At 47.9% G+C, this 27,224-nt stretch overlaps 3 protein-coding genes and 1 long non-coding RNA gene across 6 annotated transcripts; 1 reads left to right on the top strand and 3 right to left on the bottom strand.

The window, feature by feature from the left end:
* Positions 1-1,548: 1,548 nt before the first annotated feature.
* ALKBH4 (alkB homolog 4, lysine demethylase) lies at positions 1,549-7,216 on the bottom strand. The gene is made up of 3 exons (XM_056350786.1): positions 7,084-7,216; positions 6,017-6,214; positions 1,549-5,519 (listed from the first exon to the last, which is right to left on the bottom strand). The coding sequence occupies exons 1-3, from the start codon at positions 7,183-7,185 to the stop codon at positions 4,878-4,880; spliced, it is 942 nt and encodes a 313-aa protein (XP_056206761.1). The 5' UTR covers positions 7,186-7,216; the 3' UTR covers positions 1,549-4,877.
* On the top strand, positions 7,117-23,961 carry LRWD1 (leucine rich repeats and WD repeat domain containing 1). 2 transcript variants are annotated; one of them, XM_056350758.1, is made up of 16 exons: positions 7,117-7,256; positions 9,333-9,479; positions 11,594-11,828; positions 12,830-12,949; positions 14,445-14,597; positions 15,325-15,465; positions 16,034-16,375; positions 16,999-17,125; positions 17,373-17,482; positions 17,953-18,160; positions 19,749-19,821; positions 19,912-20,052; positions 20,756-20,853; positions 21,459-21,620; positions 22,599-22,723; positions 23,592-23,961. In XM_056350758.1, the coding sequence occupies exons 2-16, from the start codon at positions 9,400-9,402 to the stop codon at positions 23,730-23,732; spliced, it is 2,256 nt and encodes a 751-aa protein (XP_056206733.1). In that variant the 5' UTR covers positions 7,117-7,256; positions 9,333-9,399; the 3' UTR covers positions 23,733-23,961. The 2 variants fall into 2 exon arrangements, with proteins under 2 accessions (XP_056206733.1, XP_056206724.1); XM_056350749.1 differs by lacking the exon at positions 7,117-7,256 and adding an exon at positions 7,645-7,788.
* Positions 14,615-23,663, bottom strand: LOC130154649 (uncharacterized). Of its 2 annotated transcripts, none has more exons than XR_008823806.1 (4): positions 23,571-23,663; positions 23,133-23,434; positions 21,599-21,735; positions 14,615-14,790 (listed from the first exon to the last, which is right to left on the bottom strand). It is a non-coding gene; the product is annotated as an uncharacterized LOC130154649 (long non-coding RNA). The 2 variants fall into 2 exon arrangements; XR_008823805.1 differs by lacking the exon at positions 14,615-14,790 and adding an exon at positions 20,860-21,295.
* LOC130154645 (DNA-directed RNA polymerase II subunit RPB11-a) lies at positions 23,866-26,500 on the bottom strand. Its single transcript, XM_056350859.1, has 4 exons — positions 26,379-26,500; positions 26,065-26,154; positions 25,055-25,229; positions 23,866-24,390 (listed from the first exon to the last, which is right to left on the bottom strand). The coding sequence occupies exons 1-4, from the start codon at positions 26,429-26,431 to the stop codon at positions 24,355-24,357; spliced, it is 354 nt and encodes a 117-aa protein (XP_056206834.1). The 5' UTR covers positions 26,432-26,500; the 3' UTR covers positions 23,866-24,354.
* Positions 26,501-27,224: the final 724 nt, after the last annotated feature.

The following is a 27,224-nucleotide window of genomic DNA, read 5'->3' as shown; positions in this document are numbered from 1 at the left end:
TCCTTGCTTTTGCTGCTGCCCCGGTGGCTGTCGGCAGGATTCCTGTGAGTCAAGCATGGAGATGCCTGCCTTTCCACGCCATCACTGGTGTCCCAGCCAGGCTGGCAGCATGCTGTGTCACATCCAGGTTTGCCTGCCAGCGCCTGGCCATGTCTGTCTCGTGCTGTCACCTCTGTCGGTCCTGGGGTGTCCCAGGTTTTGTGCAGCTCCATCCCTGCAATGCCTGCACAGAGATACTTCTCCCAAGGGTCCCACGCTGGGGCTGGGGCTGTGCGCCGAGGATCTCCCCTGACGTGTTAGCTGTCTGTACCAGCCTCGGGCCCTGGGGCACTGCAGGTTGGCGTGGCTGTTGCCCTGATTCTCAGCTCCCTTGGGCTGTGACTTTCTGAACCAGTTATTGCTTTGTTTGGGCAATTTCTGCAGTGGGGCTTGCTGCAGGGGACAGCCACGATTGCACTCCAGAGTCCCCCAGTCATCCTTCAGATTTTTTTGGACACTTTTTGCCTGGCAGAAGAACACTTCCAGTGCTGGAGGGACCCTGACCGCCCACCCTAAAGCGGGGAGGGAGCTGTCAAGGACAGGGGTACAGCCCTGCTTTGTCTTGTTCCAGGCACCTGCCTTGGTTGAGTGGCTCAGCTCTCTCCTTCGGTCATTAGGAGTCAAGACCAGGCATGCACGCGGGCTGGAGGGAGCTGTTGGAGCCGGAGCAGTATCAGGTTCTCCCTTTGCTGTGCCTAGTGGCAGCAATTCCTCTGGGAGCTCCCTATTTTTAACATTGCCCTGGGGCAGGCCTGGCTTTGGTAGCTGCTGCCGTAGTTTCGGTGGATATGTGACTCTCGGGGAGGCTTTATGACCAGAGGAGATGGAGTAGATGTTGGATTTGACTGTCTGGGCCTGACTCAGTTGATGGATGAAAATGATACTGTGCAAGAGCCCCAGGGTGGAGCACGCGCTGCGGGAAGCACTCAGATATGTGGAAGTGCTTATAGAGAGCTGGTGGGGTAGGTGCAGCTGCAGAGCAAACATCTTTCGGTTCCCTGGCACTGGGACTTGGGAATGGCTGTGCTGGGCTCAGGGATGGAAGTGCTGGGTGCCCAGCTGGCTGCCAGACCGGTTGTTCAACACTTCACATTCTCCTCTTGCCTTTCCATGGCTTTATGTGGGATTTTATAATGTCCTTTCTCTTCTTTCCCTGCCTTCAAACAAACAAACAAAGAGCTTTCAAGTTTCTCTGCTGCTGTAGCTTTACCTTCTACATCTTGTGGCATCCACTTTTAAGACAGATTCCTCAGTAACTCCCCCAAGCTGCACCCTCAAATTCAGATCCCAGCACAACTGGGCCAATGCGGTTATGTTATGATTAATTTCTTGTAGGCTGTCTCCTTTTATCCTTTTCAAAGTGGTTTCAGTAATTACTGACCAGCTGAATTTGGAAAGCATTCCCGTGAATACCTGTGTGTACGACTGGGAGCTTGCCTTCTGCCCAGGGTTGTAACAACAACGAGTGCCAAGTGCTAGAAGAAAAAAAAAACAAACCAGCAAACCCTCTGTATTTTAGCTTTGCCTGTTCTTTATCTCTGCATGAACCATATTTAATGTAGAACAACATATGTATCAGTTATTGTCCAGGTGTGTGAGAGAAACCAGATAAACTTGCTAAGTTTCACGCTTCTTGCTGATTTTAGACTGATTTTTTGAAAGGCAGCTCAAGTCCTCCAGCATCCTCTATGGGTTAACTTGGGGGTTGCCTTTTTTTTTTTTTTTTTAAAATAACCTTGGTCAGATACTATCCTTCTCCTTTTAAAATACAAAAGTAGACAATCATTAGATGCACTTTATTTTAATGAGGGACTGGGTCTTTTTATGTGTTTTACAAGTGCTAACTGTGGTTAAGGAGATAAACAGCTGTGATTAGGAATTCCTGTAACATAGAACCCAAGTGGTTTGGGTTGGAAGGGACCTTAAAGACCACCTAGTGCCACCCCCTGCCATGGGCAGGGACCCCTTCCACCAGCCCAGGCTGCTCCCAGCCCCGTCCAGCCTGGCCTTGGGCACTGCCAGGGATGGGGCACCCACAGCTGCTCTAGGCAGCCTGGGCCAGTGCCTCACCACCACACAGTGAAGAATTTCCTGCTGATATCTAATCTAAATCTCCCCTCTTTCAGCTTAAAGCCACTTGTCCTGCCACTACATGTGATCATCATGAAGACCATTAAAGTTTTTTATGTTAATAATACTAGTACAGCAGCCAAAACTACTTTTAAGAGCCAATTAATTAAGATTAAAACCTCTTTTCTCAGATTTCTATGATACTCGACAGTCTAAACCAATTGTTAATGTACTGCAGCACGACAATTCTGGCTTTTTAGGAGAGAATGTACCTAAAGTTTTCCAAAGTAACACAGAACCAATGGGTGTGTAATTGCATTTTGATCTGAGATGATGTCCAGGAGGCTGTTCAACAGGTGAAAAATGTCAAAAGATAGTAATGGCAATGAATGTGTAGTGATTAGGTAAGTTTTGGACTTCAAAAACATCTAGACAAAAGCCCTCAGTTTTTGGCTCGGTGTTTAATTATTTGCATTTTTTCAAATTTAAGGTATCAGCTAGGAAGAGCTGGAATTTTCTGGCAAGAATGGCAGCTTCCTGTATAGCTCAATCGAGGCAGAAAAATCCAACCAACAAATGCAGAGCACAAAATGGTCGAATATTAATGTATCTTGTTATTGTAGCACTCTGATTCATCAGAAGCCGATCTGCTTTCACTGTGGAGAGAATGGAACAGCAGGTATGCACACAGAGAGTATTTAACAGGCTGAGAGCACAATATAAATCTAAAAGGCAGCATTGGTAATGAGGGCCAAACATTAATGGCAATACTTGATTGCTGCAGAGGCTTGGTACTGAAAGGGTGAGGATATGGGCTCAACGCTTGCTTTATCTATGAGTGTCTGCCCTGGGTTTCCTCCTGTAGCGTGGCTTTGTGCTGAGCTCCAGCAGGCTGCCAGCCATGTCCTCCTGCTTGGCCAAAGGTCCTTTGCTTCCTCTGCTCCAACAGCAGCTCCAGGTGCTGGCCTGGGGACATAGTGCTCTCTACAGCTGCTGAGCCCTGTGGATGCCAGCGGCAGGATGCTGATCACACCAGCCTGCTGGAAAAAGGTTAGGAACCACTGTTTGGAGAGCACAAGTCCCTGCTTTAGGGAGTGAGCTGGAGAAGTTGCAGCCTGCGAGAAATTTCCTGGGGCAAAATTTCACTGTAGGCAAGCATGGCACACCTGTTGCATGTTGGCTGGCTGCGTTTGGAGTGGTGGGTTTCTGTCGGGCTACGCCGTGACTGCTGAAACTGCTGCTGGAGCACATAGGTGATGCCTGCCAGCTGGTCTGAGTGGAGGTTTGGGGTTTAGGACTGCCCGTGAGAGCCCTGCTCTGAATCTCTGTTGGAACTATCGCTTAGCCAGTGTCCACAAGTGTTTAAATACTGGGCTAAACTGAAACTCGTTTCAAATTCATTGCAGCTGCGAAGGACTGTAGTTTTATCTGCTAGCTTAAACTGATAAAAAAATACCCCGATTCACCCAACTGATTTTTAGTAATCGTTTTGTTGGCTGGAAAGCTTCAGTGCCTGAAGTGGAGGGCAGCGTCGGCAGCACAAGTGCATTACTATCCAGTAAAACCTGTGCACTGTGCCAAGGAAGTACTTCAAGGGCAGAACACAGCCGTGCAGGGACGCTGAGATCCCATGTACAAATATGTCCCCTTTCCTTACCAACTAAACCCAGGCAGCACTGTAAAGTGTCGGTTTACTGCTGTAGGTATGACTGTGCTGAATGGTTTTGATGACACAGCTGTGTTTATTAAAGGATCACACTTCTTCCACGGCACAACTTCATTTTCAAGAGCACAGAAGTTTTGTTCAGAGCAGACAGATGGCCTCAGATCAGCTTCTGCTGCAAACGACTACTTGAATCTTAGGTACGAAGCATGATTCAAACCTGACTGCTGGAGGTGCCAAGAAAAAAAATTATAGCCGCCAATGTTGCAGTCTGTTGCCCAGCTTATTCCCAAAATCAGACTCTTGCTACTGAGAACTGACAGCGGGATTCAGAGATGACAAACGATCAGAAAATAATACAGTCTGTGCAAGTCTTTGGTCTGAACTCTGTCCAAGCTGTCTCTGCAGAACAGTCGGCATCGGCCCTCTGCAAATGCTGCTTTTGTGTAACCTGTATCTTATGGGACCAATGGTATTTATGATTAATCCTCACTGTTAGAGCACGAATCTTCAGCAAAAGATAATTACTTTAATTAGTTCTCAGTGTGTTGTACTATCTGTGGAGAGATGCTTGCTTACCCTCCTCCCCTGGAGAGCTGATCTCTAAAGGACCTATCTGAAGCAGGTGAGAAGCCAGTTGTGTCCCTACAGCACAGTGCAACACTAAAAGCAGTTCGGCAGAATCCAGTATGGGCCAGGAAAGGCCCATAAAAAATCTCCTGCAGGGCTTGGGCTGAATCTGTGCCAAGGGCTTTTTGATACTCGGTTTAATGATTCCAAGTTTCTTTCTTGGTTTAATGTAAGTGTTTAAGAATGAGCTATTTGCTTTTTGCATTTTGTTACAATACGGCTAATGAATACAACGGCTCATTTCTGACTTTCACCTAAAAGCTCCCATTGCCCAGGCGAGTCTTTGGAGAAACCAGCAGCCCACCCCTTCCTTGCACTCTCTTATTTCTGTTTGTCAAATCTGCATTTGATTGAGCTTATCTCTATACACACCTGGTTTCTCACACACACTTCAGAAATAAACAGAGTTCTACAAATCTTGTACCTTATTTTTCAAATTTCCTAACAAAATGCAGTTCTGGCTTCCTCTTGCTGATCACACTGGTCTTCCTTGAAATGAAAGAGCTATTTCTAGCAGTTCTTTACCCAGTTCCTCATGCCTTCCTCCAGTGCTGAACTCTGCAGACAGCTCCCTGAATGTGACACAGATTCGGCGATGCTCTATATGCTTGCGGTGAATTGCGTGTTTCCACTTGTACCGTGCGTCACCGTACAGCACCACCAGAGACCTTTGGGGTAAGTGAATGGCAACAGTCACCTCTTTACTTGGAACAAGCCTTGGGGATAAAATGCAATCGATTCCCTCTTCGCCTGAATTTTTGCATGCTGATGTCCGTGTAAAAGATCCAGAGGGACTTAATTCCCCATTTTCTTTACTAAAAGTGGGAAATAATTGGATATCGTCCTCTGAATCACAAGACATGGATAGCACGGTTTTTGAGAGCAAGTTTAAGCTAACCAGACGCTCTCCCCAAAGCCACCAGTCATCAAAATGTGGGTCGATGGCAGAACCTCTTTCTGGCATGTAGTCCAGATTACATTGCTCAACAGGTAAGAAACCACCTAGTACAGAGCAGGCTTTCATTTGTGCCACAATCTTTTCACTAAAACTTGGCAAACCGGTAAAGCTGCCAGCTTTCAGCCTCTGTTTCTTGAAGTTCACTTTGGGTCCATAGTCCTGTTGGAAAAGAAGAGGGGGAAAAAGCTAATGTTAAGGAAAAACCCCAGAGAGGGCTTTTTGGAGAGGCTGTGATCCCTACCAGGGCTCACGGTCAAGCCATGAGAGTTCTGTTCTCATCTCTTCTGGTGACCTGGTCAGCAGGTTGCAAAAGGACCCAGTGAAGCTACATTAATCACTATGCAATTAGATTTCTCACCTGTAAAGTTAATCACTATGCAATCAGATTTCTCACTTGTAAAGTAAAAATAAGCCAAAACTGCCACGTGGAGATTGTGTGAAGTTTAATGCCTGAACATGCACCATCAAATACTGTTTGTTGCAACTATCATGTATTTTTGCAAGAAGTTGACTTTAATTACAAGGAATTCTTGCAATTTATTTCAGGAAAACTTTTGAAGGAAAATAAAGCTTAATAAAGCATCTAAATATTTTGGGGTTTAAGTGAAAACAGCTTTCCTTTTCCAGAGGGATCTAAGATCAAATGTACTTCTAACCTGTTTCTTTCGTCCAGACTGTGATGGTTTCCAGTCATCTTGATCCATCAGTCCAACTATCTCAGATTCTTCATTTTCGCTAATGAACTCCTCCATCAGAAACACCCCTGGAAATGGAAATGCCCAGCCAGCAAATTCTGAGCACTCATTTCCTTTAGCTAGGCCTGTTGCTGGACAGTAAGTGAAATTATCTTCTCCCTGTGGAAACAACAATGGAGAAGAAAAAAGCACTGGGTAGAAACTTACCACAATGAGGTATTTCCACGATTTACTCCTGCAACCTTGGAGTTACAGATGGAAACTGTCTGTGCAGGATTCTTGTAGACATGAGAAATTTTTCAGCTGCTTTTGGGGAACAACTCTTCCCCGCTTTTTTTTTTTTTTTTTTTTTTTCCCAGCTGCAGCATTACAGTGCTGCTTGCTTGAAGCCGCTTTTCTTTCCTAGTGATGTCTTTATCCTGAAAAGCCAGGGGAAGAACAGATGAGCCCTGGTACCCAGTGTGTAAGGAGATCAGTGTTGGTATTTCTCAGACCAGCTGTAGAGATATGGTTTGTCATATTAATAAATGTTGAATGAGGAGAGTTGATTAAAAATCACCCGGGCCAGAGGCCTCGGCTGTGGCAAACCGGCCTCCTCCTAAAGTACGAACCCCAGGTGGGGTCTGCAGGCGGGGGGGGGGGGGGGCGGGTCTGCAGCGCTGTGCTTGGCGACTACAGGGGCTCACCCCACAGATACCCCCGGGGGGGCCGCCGGAGGCCTGCGCTTTGTCCCCAGCCTGCACCCCCCTGGGGCCCAGCACCCCGGGGCCCTGCCGCCACGGGGGAGCCCGGCCGGGCCCGCCCTGAGGGGAACGCGGCCCGTGTGTCGCCCCCACCCCGGGCCCTGCCCTGCGGGGAACGCGGCCCAAGTGTGACATCCCCGCCCCGGCTCGGCCCTCGCCCCCCGGGCCCGCCCTGAAGGGGGAACATGGCCACCCCCGGGCCCGCCCCGAGGGGCACACGGCCCCCGCTCCCGCCGCCGGCCCCGCCTCGCCGCCGGTCCCGCCCCGCAGCCCCCTCCCCGGTACCTGCGGGGGCGGAGCGGCCTGCGCGGGCCCCTCGCAAAGCAGGCAGGAGCGGATCCCCTTGCAGCCGCAGCCCGGCCCTCCGCCGCCGCCTGCCGCCTCCATCCCTGCAGGCTGCGCCGAGGATACGGTGCCCCCGCTCCGCTCTCCCCTCCCGCGGCCCGGCCCGCTGCCAGGTGAGGGGAGCGGGGAGGGGCCGGGGCCGAGGCGGGGCGGGCGGGCTCGGTACAGGCCGGGCGGTGGGTGAGCGGTGGCCACCGGGGGGGGGGCGCGGACTCGCTCTCCCAGCAGCCCCCGCGGCGCCGAACAGCAGTGCGGGGCCCGGCCGCGCCGCGGGGGCTGCTGGGAGTTGCAGTCCCGCCACCCAACGTGTGCGCACCCAGACACCCCCACCCCCCCGCGGGGGCACCTCAGGCCGCGGGCCGCAGCCGGCCCTCACCGCGGGCTCGGGGCGGCGTGAGGCGGCGGCCGCGGCCCTCAACCGCACCTCGGCGCCAAGCTAGGGCCGCTCTCCTTGCCCGCGGGCGGCGCCGCGGCCTGCGCCCGGCAGCCGGTACCCCCGCGGCCCGGGCACGGTCCCCTGCGGCTGCCGCGGCCTAAGGGGCCGCCTCGCACTGCCGGAGCCACCCCTGGCCGGGCAGGCACCGCTGCTGCTGGCATCTGCCAGTCACGCCAGGCCCTCCACGGCGTGGCTGAAGCACTGGCCTGGTAGTTATAACTAAATTAATTTTAATTTCTTCATTTCAGGCGGCCGTCAGCCCTGAACCGACACCCCACCGTAGGGGGGCCTAGGGGCGCTTCCCTGGGGCGGGCGGGGGTCGGTGGCAGCTTCTGGTGGCGGCTCCTGGTTGGGCAGGTTACAGGGCTTGCCAGGGCCTGGGCAGGTTGTGGGGCTCACCGGGCTCCGGTTCTGGGGCTCACCGAGCTGGGGGTGGGTTGCGGGGCTCTCCAGGCCCCGGGTAACTGAACGTGCCTTTTGCAGTGTTGCCCGTGTTTTGTTGCTGGGGCTGTGATACGTTGCAGCCTTTCCTACAACATCCATAGTGTCACAGGTGACGCGGCTGTGTCTGAGGCGTCAGTGTGGCCAAAAAGAGGGTGAGGGGAACACCCCCAGTCAGAGGTGTCAAATCTTTCTTACAGCTACCCGAGCTTTGGGAGGGTTATTAGGCTCAGCAGGTAAGGGCCTGATCCAGTGGGTTGGTTTTTAGTGACAGCTCTGGCACTGGAAGGATCGAGCGCTGCACAGCTGCTGTTCAAACTGGTTTTCAGGCTCAGTGCTCTTCATGTCGGTATAGAATATTCCGTACAGGAAGGATTGTTCTTACTTACAGTTGTTAACAAAGCAGTGCACCGTTGCTCATCAAACCCAATGGTCCAGGTGCTGTAGGCATGTTACGGTGCTGAAGTCAAGCCTAAGGACAGCTTAGTGCCTCGCGTGTTCCTCACGATTACTGGAGTGGCATTCAGGCAACAGTGAGGCTAATGCAAAAAGACAGTGGCGAGCCTGGCCTTGAAGCACTTTTTTATTTCCCACTTGGAATCTGTGTCAGGAAGAGTGGTAAGCCACAAACCAGTAATTTTGTGAAGTTGCTTTGGCCCTATCGGTGTTGTTATTCTGAATACCGGTGTATCCATGTGTGTATGCGCACTATCCTATCCACTGGGATGCATGAAAACAGCTGTTAACTACCAAAAATATAGAGAATACTGCTGATTTTTTTCCTTGAAGAGGAAATGATGTTATTGATTGGCAAATACTTAATTTCTGGTAATTTAGTTTTTCAAAAATTTAGGGAATTTAGAAGTCATCAGCCAAGAGTCTGTCCATCTTTTCAGGCCAGTGAGCCTTCCTTGGGAGGAGCACATTCACAACAGATGTATTTATTATTGTTTGTTCAAAAGCGTGTTGGAGTTTTTGAAGGAGAGCCCTGTTGCTCAGGAGGGGTACAAACAGGTAACAGTGAGATTGTCCTAGTCCCGAGTGCCATCACCCCACGGACAGCTTTCATCAACAGGGTCTGTTGCTTTAATAGCCAAGGGAGGTGTCGCTGTTGCTTTGGAGATGGGTTGGGTCAGTGTGTTGGGAGCATGTGCCCAGCGTAATAACAATCCCTGGTATTTTCATTTCAACTGTGTAAAAAAAGGCGACTTCAAACACAGCAGCAAAATCGGCATCTAACATCATAACGTTATTTCCCCCCCTTTTGGAATCAGTTGAAAAGTCTTCCTCTTACTCCTGTTTTTTTTACCAGGAAGGTTACGAGAAAAGATCCTACAGTGGACTGATTAGTGATTCCAGCAGAGGGGTGGAGATTAAAAATGTCAAAAATTACTACAGAACTTCTTTTGGAAAGAGCGGTTCCAAGATCTACGAGGCTTCGAAAGATTGAGACGCTGAAGTAAGTGCAGACAGGCCCGTGGAAAATTCCAGCTGAATTCAGCCTGGGCAATCTTTTTTTTGTCTTTCTTCCCCAAAGCATTTTCAGTGAAAAAAGATAGTTACAGTTACAAAGCACAGAACGGGAGGTGGCATTCTTGATGCGCGGTCAGTGAGCACTAGTGGAACTGGATTCACTACATAGGTTATCAGCAGTTACCACCTCTTTTCACCATTTATATTGTATATATGCAGCCACCTTCTTTCTCTAAAACTGCTTAAGGCTAGATCTTGGTTTCCTAACCCTAAGATATACTCTCTACCCCCCCACAACACTTCTGTCTTTGCTAGAAATTGCTTAATATGAATAAGAGAATCCCTTCTGTCCTGGATTTTAGAGGGTTTTAAAAATGGTTTTGGCATTTTTTTCCGCTCCCTCTGTCACTTTGCATCTCCTCTAAATCCAATTAGGTTAGTACCTCAAATGTTGTGGAGAGGGAGGAGAAACTCTGACACACTTAGAAACCACTAAAAACAGTTCTGTTGCTCAGATCCTTAACAGAGGTCATTGAAAATACATGTCTTTCCAAATGTTTAATACAGTGGAATTTCCAGAGCTAGTCAATCCAAGTGACTCAGCTGGGCAATTCCTGGCTGGTGCCTTTGTTGTTTTTGTTACTGATATAAAAGGTTTGGGTTACATATGTACTCTTTAAAGTTACTTATTTTAGTTTGTCTTGTGCTAAAATAATTGTTTTTAGAGAAAAATTCAAAAGTTTATCCGAAGAGTATAGGCTGCAGTGAAGCAATGAATTTCTAGAGCATAGCTTCTTCCGTGCAACTTCATACCATGATTTTGAAGGGTTATATTTCAGAAAGTCCATTTGGGGAACACTCTGTTGTGTTTCTCCCCAAAATGACACAGGAGTCACACTCAGCCTTGCAACCAGCTGAATTCTGTTCAGCCTTTCTTAGGTGCTTGGACTGGCTGGTAAGGCTTCTGAGATGGCAAGGGAAGAAGTGGTCTTGCTTCCTAGTTTTATTCACCTCATTTATTCATGCTTCATTTATATTTAGAAGGCCTTTTTTTACTGATGATTAGAGATGGAGGTTGTGTGTGTTTGTTAAAGGAACTCAGGCTTGCGTCCTCAAGAGATGTTGGCTGTCAGGACTAGAAGCTCCCTTTGGAGCTCAACTAAACAATCTGATCAAATCTAAATGACCCTTCTTATAATATGCAGGTTTAATTTTCTTACAGAGAAGGGGTATTTTTTCCCCCCTCACAAATATTTACCACTTCTTCTTTCAGGACAAAATGCCTCTGTTTTGATGGCAGCCTTGGGATTGTTAGGTGGATTTGCGTATTTGCCATTGGAAGTTTTTGCAGCGAAATTCACTGTAAAAGAAATGGAAAAATTACTTTTTTAATGAAGGTAGTTCTCTGAAAACAGCCAAATGATTTGGGGATCTACTCTGCACTTGACCTGAGCTTAAAACTTTTCTTCTCTGTGTAAGAAGTTGAGTCAGATCAGTAAACTGGTATAATTTACCACACATTGTTGTGTGAGTGCAAGTGCCAGTGTGAAGTGAGGAGGAGGGCAGGACTAGCCTTTTGGAATCGCCGTAGTCTTACATTACTCACACCAGTTTTGAGATGGTGCTTTCTAAAAAATGAGTGAAATAATGAATCTAGTGAATTCTGTGGACAGGGTAGATTTATGGTGGTGTGTCTTGTATTGCCACAGCTTTTTCTGTTGAATTTACATTGCAAAGAAATACCAAAATTATTAGAGGTGTAGTAATTTTTCTATGAACAAGAACTTTTCTGGTAATTTGTGACTCGCAGCCAGCTCTGTTACCCTTAGGAAGTTTATCTGGATTGCGGGTTAATTGTACTGCAAATACTTTGGTAGACTTGAGTCTCTGGTGGTGTCTGTTAGCTCAGACAGAGCATCTTTTCCACGTTTGTGTGCTTGCAATCCAGGATGCTGTGGGCAAGAAAAAGGTTTAGTCAGATTTACCCAGTGAATTGTGCCAGACTGAGGGATGCCACCAGGTGGGACCTTGTATCCTGGCAAAGTCAGCACTTGTTTTTCCAAAGAACCGCAGATTGTTCATGTTCTCTTTTGTTTTCAGCCTGTCCAAGCTGCAGTTAAAGACTGGAGACTTAGACCCACGTTTGTTTTCCCGTCTGAGGCATCTGCAGAAACTAGATCTCTCTGATAATTTACTGGACAAATTTCCCAACAGTCTAACCCTGCCTGATCTACGTGTCCTAAACTGCAACAACAACAAACTGGAAGATGTAACTGCTCTGAAACAGTTCCCTCTGCTCGAGGAGCTAACCTATGAGAACAATGTGTACTTGACAGTGAGTTACCTCCTATCCTTACACATTAAATAGAGGGGGGAAACAAAGAGGGGTTTATGCCTAGTTCTTATATACTGTTCTTAGCAAGTGTTAGGGCATCTGAGAAAGCAGTCAGTCTTTTTGCACCCCTGCACCAGTTTGCCACTGTTTTCCAATCTGCAGAAGTGGTGACTTGCCCAAAACTACTCAGATATTAAAATCTGGGTATCCTGAACTCCTGATTCTCCAGACCAGAGTTCCATCTTAGGCGCTTTATCAGGCAGGATATCTTATGCTCATGCTTGTGTAAAATGTAGTAATGACTGTGAAGAAATGTCCTTCTTATACGTTAGTTTTAGTGCCCCTTGTACTCCGGAAGAACAAACTTGGCCCTCTGATGAGGGGTTAAACTTGGTGATTAGTCTAGTTTAGGGTTTTTGACTTCCTCAAAGAGGCTCTGCTGACTATACAGTTTAAGTATCCAAAACTGTAATTCTGTTTCTGGCGTAAACTGGCATCAGCCACCATCCCTGTCCCCAGATGCTTATTTGATGTTGCATGCTGGCAGAAGTATATGTGTGGCTGTATGGTAAAACGGACTGGGGAACTGGTCTGACCTAAAACGCACCTGACCCAAAGACACCCTGCTGGTGTTCGTTTACTTTAGGCAGGGCAGGGCTTCCTCTGCTAGATGCTCAGAGTTGAAGGATGTGAACAGAATACCCTGCATTGCACTCGGACAGGAGCAGACGAGCCTGTTTACACCGCCACCACCTTGTGTAGGATGTTAGTACTGCATAAGTCTAGGCAGGTCTTTTGTCTGCAGTTGGAAATCCCAGCTAACACGAGAACTTTAATTTATGACAAAAAGGTGATATTCAAGTCGGAAGTGCTGAGAAGATTTTATGAAATGGCTTTTCCTTAATAAATATGTTCTTCTCGTCCTTAGCTGTATTTTAATAAAGGACTAAAGCTAAAAACTATGTGTACAATTTTTTAACTCTGATGTCTTCTCATTCTAGCTCAACGATGACTATAAAGTTATGTTTCTTTTGCAAAATCTTCGGCTACTCAATGGCAAGGATATAACCAAACTGGCTAATCATGTGAGGCGTGTCAATAGTCGTAAGCTCACCAGCAAGGTAGGATATGTGATATTTTCTTAATCTCTAAACACCTGAGAAGTAACCAAATGCAGTTTAATGACAGAGTTGCAAACACCTAGTGGTTAACAGTAATTCTGGTATGATCTGAGTGCAGCCCGCAGTACGGGCCACCTAGTAAATGTCTTACTGCTGCTTTCTCTGGCCGCTGCTTGCATTTGCTCTACCTGTTCTGTGTAGCCAACTTCTGCCTTCAGTTTGAAGCACAGATCAGGGTCAACAAGGTCTGTGTGTGATCCGCTAGTTTTTCAGGTCACTCTGATCACCCTTCAAAAATGGGAGAAGCCTGGTGTTGACATAACAGTTGCATACACCTCTCCATCTAATTTATGTTACTGTCCTGACCCCAGGAATGGGAAGCACAGAGGGAAGCTCAGGATAATCTTGCTTTTTCCAGCGTACACCAGGAATAAGGATTTGTTCTTTCTTCCTCAGCTGTGCATGTTTGGAACTGTATTTTTGCTCATTTACATACCCAGTTTAGCTCCTGACAGATTGTCCTCGCCAAGCATGTTGTGATCTTGAGCAAAGTTATTGTTCTATTAAGAAAAAGGGGCTTTTTTTTTTGTGCAGTGCTGTTCTTACCATTTGTATTCTGGTTAGTTGATCTTGTTAATTCCTTCTGTGTAGCAGTGGTGGACAGATCAAATGCTGAAGACTGGGGTGGCTTATCGTGCTAAGTATTATCTGCGTAATACCTTGTACCTCAAAGGATCTTGGTGAGCACTGCTCAGCCTCTTATCCCGCAAGCAACTGAGCATGGTGGGCTGTTTAATGAGACCCCCAAATGCCCCCCCATGCTGTTCATTTTGCGCCGTTACCTGTGCCCCAGATACCTTCTCCTGATGGTGTTGCTTTGTTCCTGGCTGCCCAGTTCTTACTGCTGTGTCTAAATGTAAAATGTCAGTTGGGTCCAAATGCTTATGGGTGCGTTATTATTATGCACCAGAAACTCTCAGCTCAGAAACTGCTGATAGGTGAGCAGCTGCGTGATTGTGCCCCATAGTTCAGAAGCCTTTTGGAGTCAAGGTGTCTTTATAAATAGGGATGACATGTGCACCAGTCCTGCTCACGAACACACTTGGAACTACAAGAAAACTCATAAACATCCCCATTATCTCGTGCCTCTTATAATAAATTAGTTACCTGTCAGGTACTCCCTGTTAGTAGACAACAGTGTAAGACTCCTTCAGAGCATTTGCTATGGATCCAGAGGCACGAAATCAAGTGTGGCTCTGGGTTTGTGTTGACAGTATCTGCTTAGCCACACTCACTTAAGCTTGGGTTCAGAGGAATTGGGTTTCTTGTTAGCTGAGGTCATGGTTTGAACACTGATAAAATAAATGGAAGCAGTGCCATCATGTAGCTAGCAGAGCCTCAGGGTTGGGAACTTCTTGAATGCTTTCACAAGTATGTGCTTTTCTGCTCTGGTTTTCTGTAGTATTTCATTAATAAACTCAGTCTTTCTGCCTAGGTTACTGCTCACTGGGAAAAATTCTTCCGTGACCAACTTCCTGAGAAACACACAGCTGAGCAAGTGAAGTTCATCAAGAAAAAGTTCCTGAAGTCAGTACAGACCAATGTAGTATACGGACCCAGCTCACTCAGTGAATTCACCCGCTGGCGGGTAGGTTACATTTCACTTAGCCTTTTGTTCTTCAGGTGAGGACTCCGCAGCCTGATTCTGAAGGATTGGATTAAAATGTTCTATGGCTTTGGGTTCAGGGTGTCAGGGCTCTATGGCTTTGGGTTCAGGGTATCAGGGCTTTTGCAGACAAGTGGTATCACTTTCTGGTTTTCTTCACTGTTTTACGGAAGCACTAGGAATAAATGTGCACAAAGTTGCAATGACTGTCATTAAATGTTGTTTTCTAATTCATAAGCAATAATGATACTTGTACTAATTAACAAGACTGCAGTATCCTTAGTACTTAATTATTTGCAAATAACTGTAACAGCAACCTTCAGTCTTGGTGGAAGCTGTATGAAAGGATAAAAGACAATGACAGAACTGTAGTTACTCCCATCCCAGGAAAGATACCATTTAGTTTGTAACATATATTAATTATATGTGCACACATGTGATTGAGGCTTCTGTCTCTCCTTTGTCTTGTCTCATTGCTGTGCTGTAGTTTTTGCAAATGCGTACCCTGGGTGCACGTGACAAAGTGAAGTTCTTTGGTCATGTAATGTCAGTGGAGGACTTGACCCACCAGGCTGTCAGCTGAGGATTCCTCCATCACTTGTGAAATTCACATAGAAAACTCAGCAAAACAGCTCTTGTCATTACACATCAGGGTTTGACTGTTGTTGCTTTTGTCTTTTTTGAACATATCTACGTATTTACTTCTAAGGTGAAAATGATTGCAGAAGAGTTTCTGGCATACACACTGGGTCTGGAGATAAACACAGATACTGAATCAGAGGAAGATATGGATGAGAATGAGGAAGAAAGTACAGAAAAACCCAGGGAAGCTGCAGAGGACATGGGTCAGGTAGGTGATCTCTCCAGCGACATCAACAATGTCCTTTTTGTTTCTTACAAATTCAGTAGCACTTGTCAGTTTACATTTTTTACGCTTTGGTAACCATAGGGCAGTCTCAGGCTCCAGCCTGTATTCAACAGCCAAGACTTGTTCTTTTCGGCCAGATTGAAGCTTTCGCAGCCATGTGAAGGCTGAGCTGCTCTCCAAGAGGAGGGAGCTTCCATTCTCATAGGAGACCCAAAAGATTTTCATGAGTATAGTCCTACTGACTCCTTTGAAATGGCTGCAGACTGAACCTCTCGTTCCATGGACCAGATTTGGTTTTCCACATCATCTGTAAATCACAAGTAACTAGGACAAGGGAAGGGAGATGAAAATGAGGCTGGCTGTGTGATTTTTCCTTAGCTTCTGCCTCTAGGTGCTCTGCAGCTCTGGGCTGTCTGATTCTTGGAACCCACTCTGTAACCGTGGGAGGGTACTTGCACTTGAATAATTAATGTCTCTGACTTACAAATGCTCTGCACATCTCGGGGAAGCTAGAAACCTTCTGCAGAAACTGACAACATGTCTTATGTAGGTCACGGTAATGCCCAGCAAGAGGAAAAGAAGCAATTCAAAACAAGGCTCTGGAAACAAGAGGTCCAAGTCCCAGGCAAACACCAAGGAGGAGGCTGTAGTTACTACCAGGAAGTCCAGTCCTGTGCAGGATGACCCAGCGCCTGATCAACCAAGAACATCGAACCAGCCAGCCAGAGAGGCAGCCCCTGAGCAGGGAGCTGAAGGGACACGAAAGAATGAAGAGCCGTTGCCAAAGGGGCAAAGCAACAGAAGATCCAGCCAGCTGACAGGGGAACAGAAAAGCCAGGAGCAGGACAACGGAGTTATTAGCTTGATCCCGGTGAAGAACTCCAAGGGCAAGGTACGTTCATCAGCCCGCTTGAGACTGGCTTTCCGCCTCTTGGTTTAGCGGGAGGAGCTGCATTCAGATTTCGTCAGAGCTCTACACAGCTTGGAGCTCATAATTGGCCAGATACATTGTGAGTTACAGATTTTGGTTTGGGTGTTGTTTTTTTTGTTTTAAATCTCTCAGAGGCGTCGGGGAAGGCCCCCCCCCGGAGACAGTGAATCCCCCGCAGGGGATGGATGGACCAGCGCTCTGAAGTGGTGCACTGAAAGCCTGTTCTTAGAAACGGGACTGGCATATCTTGCTCTCGGGTCAAACTGATGGCTGCGCAGGGAAAGGTGTTTCCCCCTCAGCTCAGACCAGTGGGGGGATCTAAAGGGTTTTTCACATTTCTCTGCAGCAGAAAATAGGGTTCACAGCTGGGGTCTGCTGGGCACATCTTTCTAAAGTTGCCTGCTGGTTTGGCAGTCTTGAGCACTGGTGGTACCTCAGTCTCTCCTGTTCTCTGTAACACAGAAGGGCTGAAAAACACTTCAGTTTCTCCGATTGCTATGTTCAGTAGAAGGTTCTGTCAAGGCAATCACAGGCAAACCGCTGTCAGGGGAATGAATTTTCTAAATGTGGATGGTTTATTGTAGGAGGATGTCAGTGCAGAGCCATTGCATTTTCTTCAGTGTCACAGTAAAGGCAACAGCCGTGAGGATTTTAAAACGCAGCTGTGGTCCTGTGTCTTCGAGCCATTGCTAGACTGTGGAGCCAGGAAAGGTGAGCTCTTAAAGAGGTTTGCAGGATTCCCAGAACCACCCGGCTCTGGAATCCCAGTGGACTCCGTGCATTAGACCCCTGCTCCTTCAAGCTGTAGTCTCCATTGTCAGGAAGAGACTTGCTTACATACTTCTCCTTTGATTTTGGAAACAGGAGACTGGGAGAGCACCAGGCAGTGATAAGCTGCAGTCTTTGATGCGTTATCCATGAACCTGGGAACTTCTCACCTGTTCTTTTCATCTTTCAGATCCCATTGTGAGCTCCTCCAGAACCGTGGCAACATGTGGAGGGGAATCTGTCTGTCTGATTGATTGTGAGACGGGGACAGTGCTAAAAAAGTATAAGGTGGCTACAGAGGTAGGTTGCAAGTGGGAGGAGTAAGCATTGAATGGAAATACCATAATCTATACGTGTATACATACGTGTATACATAATATATATTACAAAGAGTTCTGAAAGGGTTTCAGGCATTAGTGTGGACAGGTCTTAAAAGGGTGAAGATAGATAGCAAACATTTCTTGCTTATCCTTTTAGCCTGGTTTGGGTTTAGGTTTTTATTAGTTCAAAAGATTAGTCTGCCTCTCTTCTCGCACAAGCATGCAGACGTGTGTCCAGGCTGCTAAGACTGCTTGACAGCACAGAGGAATAAACACCCTGGTTTGATAGTTTGTGTTCTTCTGAGGGTTGTTTTGGAATTCAATGCTCTGGCTTGAATAGTCGTGTCATTTCAGCTGAATAGCTCTCATGATAGTTGTCTTATCTATGAGCTAACAGCTATCCTGCTGGCTGTTCTCTTTCATGCTGTTCTTGGTTTCTTTCTGTCCTAGGAGTTTTTCAGTGTTGCATGGACAACCCTCACAATGGTAATCAGCGACAGTTGCAAAAAATCTCATAATATCTTGGCGGTTGCTGGGAGGAGAGGGATTGTCAAGCTGATTCATGTGGCGGCTGACTTCTGCTACGGAGAGATAAAGGCTCATAAAAAGCCTATTGCTACTGTCTGCTTCAGCCCAACTCGAGAAACTCACCTTTTCAGTAAGCCTCTGGTTGAGAATCTCTAGCTTTAGTACCTAATGCAGAAAAGGCTAGGGTTCCTTAACAAGGGGAATTGTCACCAGTGCAAGCAGGTGTGGGTAGGGACCGCACACACATACAAAAAGCACGGACAGATGTTGTGGAGAGAGTATTGTTAGTCTCGTGTGGCAGTAATCTACAGAAAGCACAGATGGGTTCAGCCACAGAGCCTGGCCCTTTAGCTGAGGTGCAGCAGCTCCCGTTTCTCTCAGTAGCCCTCAGGATGGCTGTCACGCACACATTAGCCACAAACAAGCCCAGCAGTGGATCCGTTCCACAGGGATGAGTAAGAAGAATACTAGCCAAGGCAGCCTGCTGGGGGCCAGGCAGTGAATGGTCAGCTGGCAGGGCTCTCATTGAGCATGGCAACAGCGGCAATGCAGCGTATAATGGCCTGTTGGTTTTCATATTTTCCAACCAGCAAAACCATGTGCTTAATTGCTTTTGCGTAAATGGAAGGGTTGGTGTTTTGGTTTTTTTTGAGTTGTGCACCTCATCAGAAATTTTTATTCATGTTATTCAGGTGTAGAAGAGAGCATTGCCACAGTAGGCCCGCAGGGACGGAGGCTTAGAGGCTGGTAGGCAATGAACCAGCATCACAGCACAAATTGCAGCTGCATTGTCAGGCCTGTAAAGTGAGCTGTTACAGAGCCATTCAGGCCACACCTGCACCCTGCAGCACATTGTTTCTCTTGCCTACAGTTACCCACATCCTGGAGTGGTTAGAGTGGTCCCTGAACCATTAAAAAGTGGAAAATTTTTTTTCAAACACAGGTATCTGTAGTGCATACTTCTCAAGAAGAAGCTCAAGAGTACAGAGATCCAGGTAGAGGGATAAGGTGGTTGATAGCCAAACAGTGGCGTGGACAGCAAGGCTCGTTCTATTGCATAGAAAAATTTTTAGTAATAAAGTGAGAGTCTTTGTATGCCTGTTTGGGGACAGGACACTAACCCATTAACTTTTGAGTCTGAGGGATGCCTCAGATTTCTGATTAGGATCCAGATTTCTCTTGAGTAATCTGTTGGGATTGTTTCCGCTAGCAGTATATTAGCTTGGTGACAAAGACAGCCATGAAGTGTCTCACACTTCAGGTCAGTGCCTTAACTTTCCCGGTGGGAGCTGCTGTGGATGTGAACACAGTAAGCTGTGGATATGTGGAATAAAGTGGCATCTGCCTCAGAGTAAAGGTTGGAGCTCCTATTTTAGATTTCACTAGAAGCCACGACCAGAAACATGAGCTCAAAGGGGCACTGATTAACGATGTTGTGAAGCCACAGCTTAGTAATGGACACCAGGAAACAAACTTTGGTTTATCTGCTCCTCTTAGAGCACAGGATAAGAATGCAGATTACTGACCGTGCATGTTTGACATTGTCTGTGAAGTGGTGTTGAGCCAGGAGCCTCAGTGCTTGCTGCTGTCCTTTAATGAGCTCTCTGATGCCACAGGCTTAGAGTGTTAGAGCCTGTGACAGGTAGAATTGCCAGCTAGCATGAGAAGAGGCAGATGAGCAGCTATGTCACTACCTGCTTCTCTTCTGTATCCCACAGCTGCATCCTATGACAAGCGAATTGCACTCTGGGATATTGGGATTCCAGACTGTGACTACAATTTCAAAGCAAGGTAAAGGTTCAAAAAACAGGTGTGGCCAGTCCAGGAACCTTTATCACATCACAGCACCACCTTAACTGTTTTTTTTTCTTTTCTTTTTAGCCAGCTGCTGGTGCTGGAAGCACTCTCTATTCCCTTACGGATTGCCCTTGTCCCCACCTGCCCAGATCAGTACCTGCTGGCTGGCTGTGAAGGCAGCTGCTTTGCCTGGAATATAAAACTGGATAAGGAACAAAAAAGCAGGTGAGAACCAAAAATTGGGGCATGCATTTGCTTTATGTAACAAGAAAAGGCAGCCCTGGCAAAGGCTTTATTTCTAACTGAGGATGTCTGAGCAAGAAAAGCAGCATGTCCTACCACACTTAAAAGAAACTCCCCTTCCCGTAGCAGCAAGAAAAAATACTAGCATAATGTTAACGGAATGTTCAAAGCTAGCAGCCCTGAGCTTGTGTTGATGCTCCCATCTAGCTTTCAAAGCAGGAAAGCTGACATGAGTGTAATCCAACACCCTAAAGCTTAAGGGTGTATTGTTTTGAACTAGTGTAATGGAGTGTAAATTCTTGGATCGAGTTCCAGCCTTGCAGCAAGGCCTACCCTGCTTCTGGAACACGGGGTTACCCTGGAGACTGGAACTTTCTGGGAGCACAGACAAAATTACAAAAAAGAAGTAAGTGAAGTCATGCCCTGCTGACATACACTAACCCGGATGCCTCCAAAACCAGATGAAATAAAACAGCAGTTTCGTAAGCAAATGGGCTTCTGCTATATTAAGAAACCCGGGTGGCTAAAAGTGTCAGTTCAAGTGGGAATTCATCTTGAGGTTGGCAAAAGACTCAGTAGCACGTGAATTTCCTCCCACGTTTTTCCTCCTGGGTTTGTACCCAAGTGCTCTTCCACTGCTGCCCATTCAGGACTTGACTCGTTTCACTCTTTCCCCCTTCTCCAGGCCTTTTGAAGCTGTATTCCAGTTTCCTGATGAGGTTGGAAACATGACAACATCTCACAGGGTTGACGGTTTGGCTTTTCTGAATGATGATGTTGTTGGTGAGTATAAACACAATGGCCCAATCCAGACCAACAGTCAGGTATCTCAGCATGTGGCAGGCTGAAGCCAGCACGATGAGCAGAGGGACTGAATGAGGTGTGACTACCTCTTCTTTAGATTTTTGGGGGCTACACAGGATGGAGATGTCTCCCAGAATCACTTATCTTTCCCCAAAATGTGGGCTAGAGGTGTAGACCCATGTGTTAGCAGGTCTGGAAATCAGATGGACCCATCCTTGAGAGCACACGTGGCCCAGCAGTGCCGAAGCAAAGGGAGGAGAGCTTCCTGCTCAAGGGCTGGTGGCAGCAGGGTTTTTTGCAGGGCAGTTGGGGGCTCCCACATCTGGGAGAGCGCTTAAAGCAGCGGCTGGATCTTTCTGAATAGCTTATGCTTGCTCTACAATTCAGGAACTGAAAAATCCCTCTGCAGCCTCCAGTTATCCTGAAATTAAGGTAAAGGAGGTGGAAACAGTCACTGCTGATATCAGGCCCCACATCTTAAGAGCCACGTTCTGGGTGGGCCACCTTCACCACACACCAGCCATTGTCTTTGGGTATTTTGCTTCTCAGGCACTGACTCAACCTCTCCCCTCTTTCTTCCCTAGTTTCCAAGAGCTCTAAACCAGGATGCATATACTTATGGAGCTGGAGTCGATCTTTTGACACAAAGGGGAAAGGGAGCCAGCGAACTGTCTCCGCAGTTATTCTAGCTGAGCTCGAGTGGTCCACGACAGACCTGTCCTACCTGATGCTCAGCACCTGCCCAGGTAGGCAGCGCTCTTCCTTGGGGCAAGCAGCGAGGTGGTACCAGTCCCCCCGTAGCAGAAATGGCCACACAGGTCAAGGTTTAATCTGCAGAGCTGCATGCGCCTCCGCTTCCACCTGCCGGAAGAGCCTGTAGTTAGAGGCAGAGGCCTGGATTTTTCCTCACCAGAGGGAGTCTGGTCTCCCCTCTGCAAGCAGCAAGAGCCCTCGCCTCACTGCACTGCAGCTCCAGCACTGCACAGCAACAGCCAGCACCAGCTGTATATGAATAATATAATAAATAATTACAGCTATACCATCTGCCAAACAAGGGGGAACAGCTGAGGCTTTACAGCATTATGTGGACCCATTTCATTATCAACACGGTCTTCCTTGGGCAGGTCTTCAGAGCACACAGAGCTGATGGATGTGGTCCTGTAGCTTTTCTGGAGCCATTTTAATGCTTGGCACGTGTAAAGTGAGGTGTGGGAATGCCACACAAGGGGCAGCTGGCTTTTAAGACTAACAAGGAATAGAGCAGGGGTCCTCAAACTACATCCTGCGGGCTGGATATGGTCCTCCAGGGTCCAGTATTTAAAGACCCCCCCCACCCACCCCCGCCAGGGGTTGTGGGGGAGGGGGGCGGGGAGGGAAACCAAGCAGCCACAGATGACTTCCTGCCACTTAATTCATGTTTAAAATGTTTGAGGACCCCTGGAATAGACTAATATGAGCTGGTCACGTTCCCAAACCAAAAACCAAAAACTAAAAAAAGACAGAAGAAATCCCAAAATGTTTATCACTAGTTTTTCTCTATAGCCAATTTATCTTTGAATGAAATTATTTTTTTCAGAGCAATGTATTTGTGCTGCCAAGAGAATTTTGCTGAAATAGGACATCCTCTGTTGGGATCCTACAGCAGTGTCTTGAGCTCTGGCTTTATAGCACAGTGGCCTCTTGGTTCCACACTTGTTTTCCAGCTTCTTCTTTTGGTCTCACAGCAAAAGACTATGTGTTCTGCGGTGACGAGAGAGGGAGTGTATGGATGTACAACCTCTCAAACTACACCACAGCGTGGAGCTCTGCAAAGGGAAAGCACTCAGACAAGAGGATCCCTCCCACACAGGTAGGTCTCATTTACCCTCTGAGGCTGTGGGCCTCCCTTCTGCCCCGCTGCAGCTGACCCGAGTCTGCTGAGCAGATTTTCACCAGAACACACTTAGTGTGTTCTATACCTAACCCTCACAAGCAGTTAAATCGATCTCCAGAGCATGACCAAGGCCATCTTTCAAATCTTGCACAAACACAACTGTGACAGGACTTGGGAGCTGTACAGCAAGTCCGTTTGCTCCTGCATCCTGCAGCTCGGCAACTTCCCTAGCAGAGGGGCCCTCTCTAAAAAAATAGGTGGTTAAACTGCAGAGCCTGACAACACAAAGTGCGCAGGCACCATTTCCCTGACGGTGAGCAGCTGTTCCCTAGAACTGCACGCAGGAAAGGGCTTGCTCCTCCTGTAGGCTCACACACCCTTCTACCTGTTACTTCCTTGGCCTCCGGAGAGTTCTTTTCTGGGCAACTGCTGTTCACTTGCATGATGAAGTCTCTGAAAGGACAATCACACACACGCTCAAAGGTTCTCGCTGCAGAGCCTGCTCTTGAGCTACATTATATCTAGGTATGAAGGGGCCCAGTGTTCTGTAAACTTTTGGGAAGTGTATTGCCCAAGCCAACAGTCAGTTCCTCCAGGACCAAGGGGCAGCTGCTTTCACTTTTTCCTCTGATCAAGTCCCTCAGCACTAAACCCTGGTCCTTTAGGAGGAATACCATAAAGGTGCACCTATATGGGGAAAGAGGAAGAGCCTTTTATTCAGACTTCCCAAGGCCATAGGAAAGGAGATTCCTCAGAGCCCCACGTGCCAAACCAGGCCTTGCAGTAAGGAATGCACCTCCCACCACCGCCACTCCTTTCCTACCCAAACTCTGTGTTCTCGTAGATTCTCAAGTGGCCAGAGCTTCAAGTGAACGGGGAGCAGCTGAACGAAGTCCTAATAAACAATGTGGTATCAGATCCTACTTTTACTTACCTTGTTGTTCTAACTAGTGTGAACATAACAGCAATTTGGAAGAAGACATAGTTTCTTGTAACAGTTTCATTCCCGTGCTTTGAAATAGTGCAGTATTAGTGACCGTTACCCATGTAACCATGAAGTTTTCTAGACCAGCTATCACATGCAAAAGGGGAAAAAAAAGTTTGTTAAACTCACCACATCATTGTAAACATCTGGTTTCTTTTACTGTAAGTTTACACAATGTGTGCATTTATTTTATAGAAATGACACATAATAAAACAAAATACCAGTTCCATTGGCAGTGCCTAGACTTTTTGAAAAGGAAAAGCAGAAAGTTCATCTACTGCTATCACTCAGTACCTTCTTATTCTGGAAGAACACTCACAATAAACTCACCAGCAGCCCAGTACAAATGTTCACCTTAAGGCTCCAATTAGAAAAGTAGAAATCATTTTAATGACTTATCTGTCAAGTCAAACAAGACATACATCCTCTTGGCAAAGTGCCTGTCTGGCATAAAAAAACCACACAAAACCAAACCTCAAAGTATCACTGCTGCTGTCAGAAATTAAACATAAAGTGGGACAAGGGGGAAAATAATTTGCCATGAAGAAAGGTTTAAATGTAGCATTCAACTGAGAGATACGTCACTGCCTCAGAAGTACAGTTTGCTCTAAATGGGGTGATTTTACTCAATTCCTTCTTGTTTGTCTTTAATGGCAACCTGTAAAACACAAACAAAAATACATACACTAGGATGAGAACTGTTCCTGGGCTGGAGGAGGTTAGGTCAACATAACAAGTTTGTGAAACACAGTAAGAGCCACAGTCAGTGGAAATCTACACCATCCAGAAAAATAAATTAAAATCAAAACATATTTACAAAATTGGTGCACTGTTACCTTTTACCAGCACTACACGCAGACAGTAGCCTATTCCTAGCCTCCTTGCTTCTGTGTGAATAACCTTTTGGGCAGCTTAGGTCTCCAAAATCAGGGGCTAAATAAATACAATTGCACAGCAGAGCAGAAGCAATGAGAAACAGTCCAAAACCAAACACCTGTCTGAGTTTTGGCAGATGTAAAAAAAAGAAAACCACTTGGAAGAATAGAAAATTATTTTCTACACTAATAAGGCTGTAAGAAAACCAGTGCCAGCCACCTATGGAATCAGAGAGCAGCCACAGAACCCTTGTCGGGCATGCAAATAGCCTGTAAGAGCAGCCAAGCTCCACCATCCTTTGACAAGAGCAGAGTAGCGCAGCGCTGCACGGCTTCGCTGGCTTTACTGACCTAAAATAGCAGCCCTAAGATAAACGAAGGGTGAGGGAGTGTAACTTTAAATTGCAAGAAGCTCAAATACTTTAAAAAACAAAGAAACAAACTTACCCTGAACCTCTCCTCCAGGAGGGAGAGCTCACTGATCAAATCCGTGATGGCATTGGTGAAAGCTTCCTGGGGGCTGTAATCAGGGGTGGTTTGGACGCGGATGATAATTTTGTGTTCCAGTGGGTGCGGGACCTTGTACCCTGCAAATAACACCTGGGGGTCTTTCAGTAACTGCCTGGAATGGAAAAGCAGCAGTGAACAACAACACAGCACAAACACAAATAATTTTTACAATAAAAAAATTATTAAAAAGTCACATTTCTGATCAGCTTTCCCAATGCACTTTCAAACAGGGCAATATAAATGTGTTTGTGGAGGCTGTTCCCTCCCCTTTAAAGGCAGAATTGCTTTGCACAGACCTGACAACACAGAATCATGGAAGGGTTTGGGTTGGAAGGGACCTTAAAGACCACCTAGTGCCACCCCCTGCCACAGGCAGGGACCCCTTCCACCAGCCCAGGCTGCTCCCAGCCCCGTCCAGCCTGGCCTTGGGCACTGCCAGGGATGGGGCACCCACAGCTGCTCTGGGCAGCCTGGGCCAGCGCCTTGCCACCCACACAGTGAAAAATTTGTTCCCAATACATAATTAAATCTCCCCTCTTTCAGCGTAAAGCCATCACCCCTTGTCCTGCCACTACATGTGATCACCATGAAGACCATTAAAGTTTGTCTTTTATGTTAGTAATACCAGCATAGCAACCAAAATTCTTTTAAGAGCCGATTAAGATTAAAACCTCTTTTCTCAGATTTCTATGATACTCGACAGTCTAAACCAATTGTTAATGTACTGCAGCACGACAATTCTGGCTTTTTAGGAGAGAATGTACCTAAAGTTTTCCAAAGTAGCACAGAACCAATGGGTGTGTAATTGCATTTTGATCTGAGATGATGTCCAGGAGGCTGTTCAACAGATGAAAAGTGCCGGTCCCCTCAAAATTTACCCACTGACACAACACACAGAGGCAGACAGACACACACACCCCCCAACGCCCCCCCCGGCCTTCACTCACGACTTGATGATGTTCCCCAGCGTGTGGTCCTCCTTGTTGATGGTGAACAGGCAGGCGTTGGGCACCTTCGTGTCCTTGTTGATGGTGATCCTGGGGGGCCACAGACGGGCCAGTAACGCGGGGAGCGCCACCGGGTGCGCCCCCCCCTCCCGGTAACGGCTGGTGCCCGGGACGGGCAGGCCCCGCCGCCACCCCCGAGGGCCGCCCCCCGCCCCCGGGTGCGCCCCCCTCCTTCCCGGTAACGGCTGGGGCCCGGCCCGGCCCAGGCCGCCCCCTGCGCCCCCTCCCCGAGGCCGCCCCCCCCAGCCGCTCACTTCTTCTCGCCCTCGAAGAGCAAGAAGGACTCGAAGGCCGGAGGCGCGTTCATCCCGCCGCCGCTCGCCCCGCCGTTGCCACGGCGCCCGCGATGTCACTTCCGCCCTACGGCACTTCCGCTTTACGTCACTTCCGCCCTCTACCGGCGGCCGCGGCGGCCGCAGCGCCACCAGGCGGCCGGGAGGGCCCCGCCCCAGGCTCGCCCGGTGACGTCACCGTGGGTGACAGCAGAGAGGGGTCAGCGGTGACGCCACGAGTAGCACCACCGCCAGTGATGCCCCCAGCACAGCCACCAGTGATGCCACCAGCAGGACACCAGAAATGGCACCCACCGGGCCATCAGTGCTGCCACCACTGCCACCAGAAATGGTGCCCGCAGAGCCACCAGTGATTCCACCCACCACCAGCACGGCCACCAGAAATGGCACCCACAGGACTGTCAGTGATGTCCCCAGTGCCACAACCAGTAGCACCACTAGTGATGCCACCATTGCCGCCATCAGCACTGCCACCTGCAGAGCCACCATTGATGCCACCACTGCCACCAGCAGAACATCAGAAATGGCACCTGCAGAGCCACCGGTAGGGCACCAGAAATGGTGCCCAGAGCCACCAGTGATGCCACCACTGCCACCAGCACAGCCACCAGAAATGGTGCCCGCAGAGCCACCAGTGATTCCACCCACCACCAGCACGGCCACCAGAAATGGCACCCGCAGGGCCATCAGCGCTGTCACCAGTGTCACCACCAGTAGCACTACCAGTGCTGCCACTGATGCCACCAGCAGTGCTTTGGCCTGTCCCCCAGTGCCACCCGCCCCGAGCCACCAGTGCCCATCCCTGTG

Source organism: Falco biarmicus, chromosome 1 (genome assembly GCF_023638135.1).
Source record: "Falco biarmicus isolate bFalBia1 chromosome 1, bFalBia1.pri, whole genome shotgun sequence".
Classification (NCBI taxonomy): domain Eukaryota; kingdom Metazoa; phylum Chordata; class Aves; order Falconiformes; family Falconidae; genus Falco; species Falco biarmicus.
This window is presented reverse-complemented; position numbering and strand designations above follow the sequence as displayed.

Excerpts from the sequence above, each read along its gene's own strand:
- ALKBH4 (XM_056350786.1), bottom strand. The coding sequence starts at position 7,185 with ATGGAGGCGGCAGGCGGCGGCGGAGGGCCGGGCTGCGGCTGCAAGGGG. Across the intron at positions 6,215-7,083 it reads AGGCCGCTCCGCCCCCGCAG|GGAGAAGATAATTTCACTTA; the intron begins GTACCGGGGAGG and ends TTGTTTCCACAG. Across the intron at positions 5,520-6,016 it reads AGTCTGGACGAAAGAAACAG|GACTATGGACCCAAAGTGAA; the intron begins GTTAGAAGTACA and ends CTTTTCCAACAG.
- LRWD1 (XM_056350758.1), top strand. The coding sequence starts at position 9,400 with ATGTCAAAAATTACTACAGAACTTCTTTTGGAAAGAGCGGTTCCAAGA. Across the intron at positions 18,161-19,748 it reads TCGAGAAACTCACCTTTTCA|CTGCATCCTATGACAAGCGA; the intron begins GTAAGCCTCTGG and ends TGTATCCCACAG. Across the intron at positions 22,724-23,591 it reads AGAGGATCCCTCCCACACAG|ATTCTCAAGTGGCCAGAGCT; the intron begins GTAGGTCTCATT and ends GTGTTCTCGTAG.
- LOC130154645 (XM_056350859.1), bottom strand. The coding sequence starts at position 26,431 with ATGAACGCGCCTCCGGCCTTCGAGTCCTTCTTGCTCTTCGAGGGCGAG. Across the intron at positions 26,155-26,378 it reads CTCTTCGAGGGCGAGAAGAA|GATCACCATCAACAAGGACA; the intron begins GTGAGCGGCTGG and ends GTGGCCCCCCAG. Across the intron at positions 24,391-25,054 it reads TCCTGGAGGAGAGGTTCAGG|GTTGCCATTAAAGACAAACA; the intron begins GTAAGTTTGTTT and ends TGTGTTTTACAG.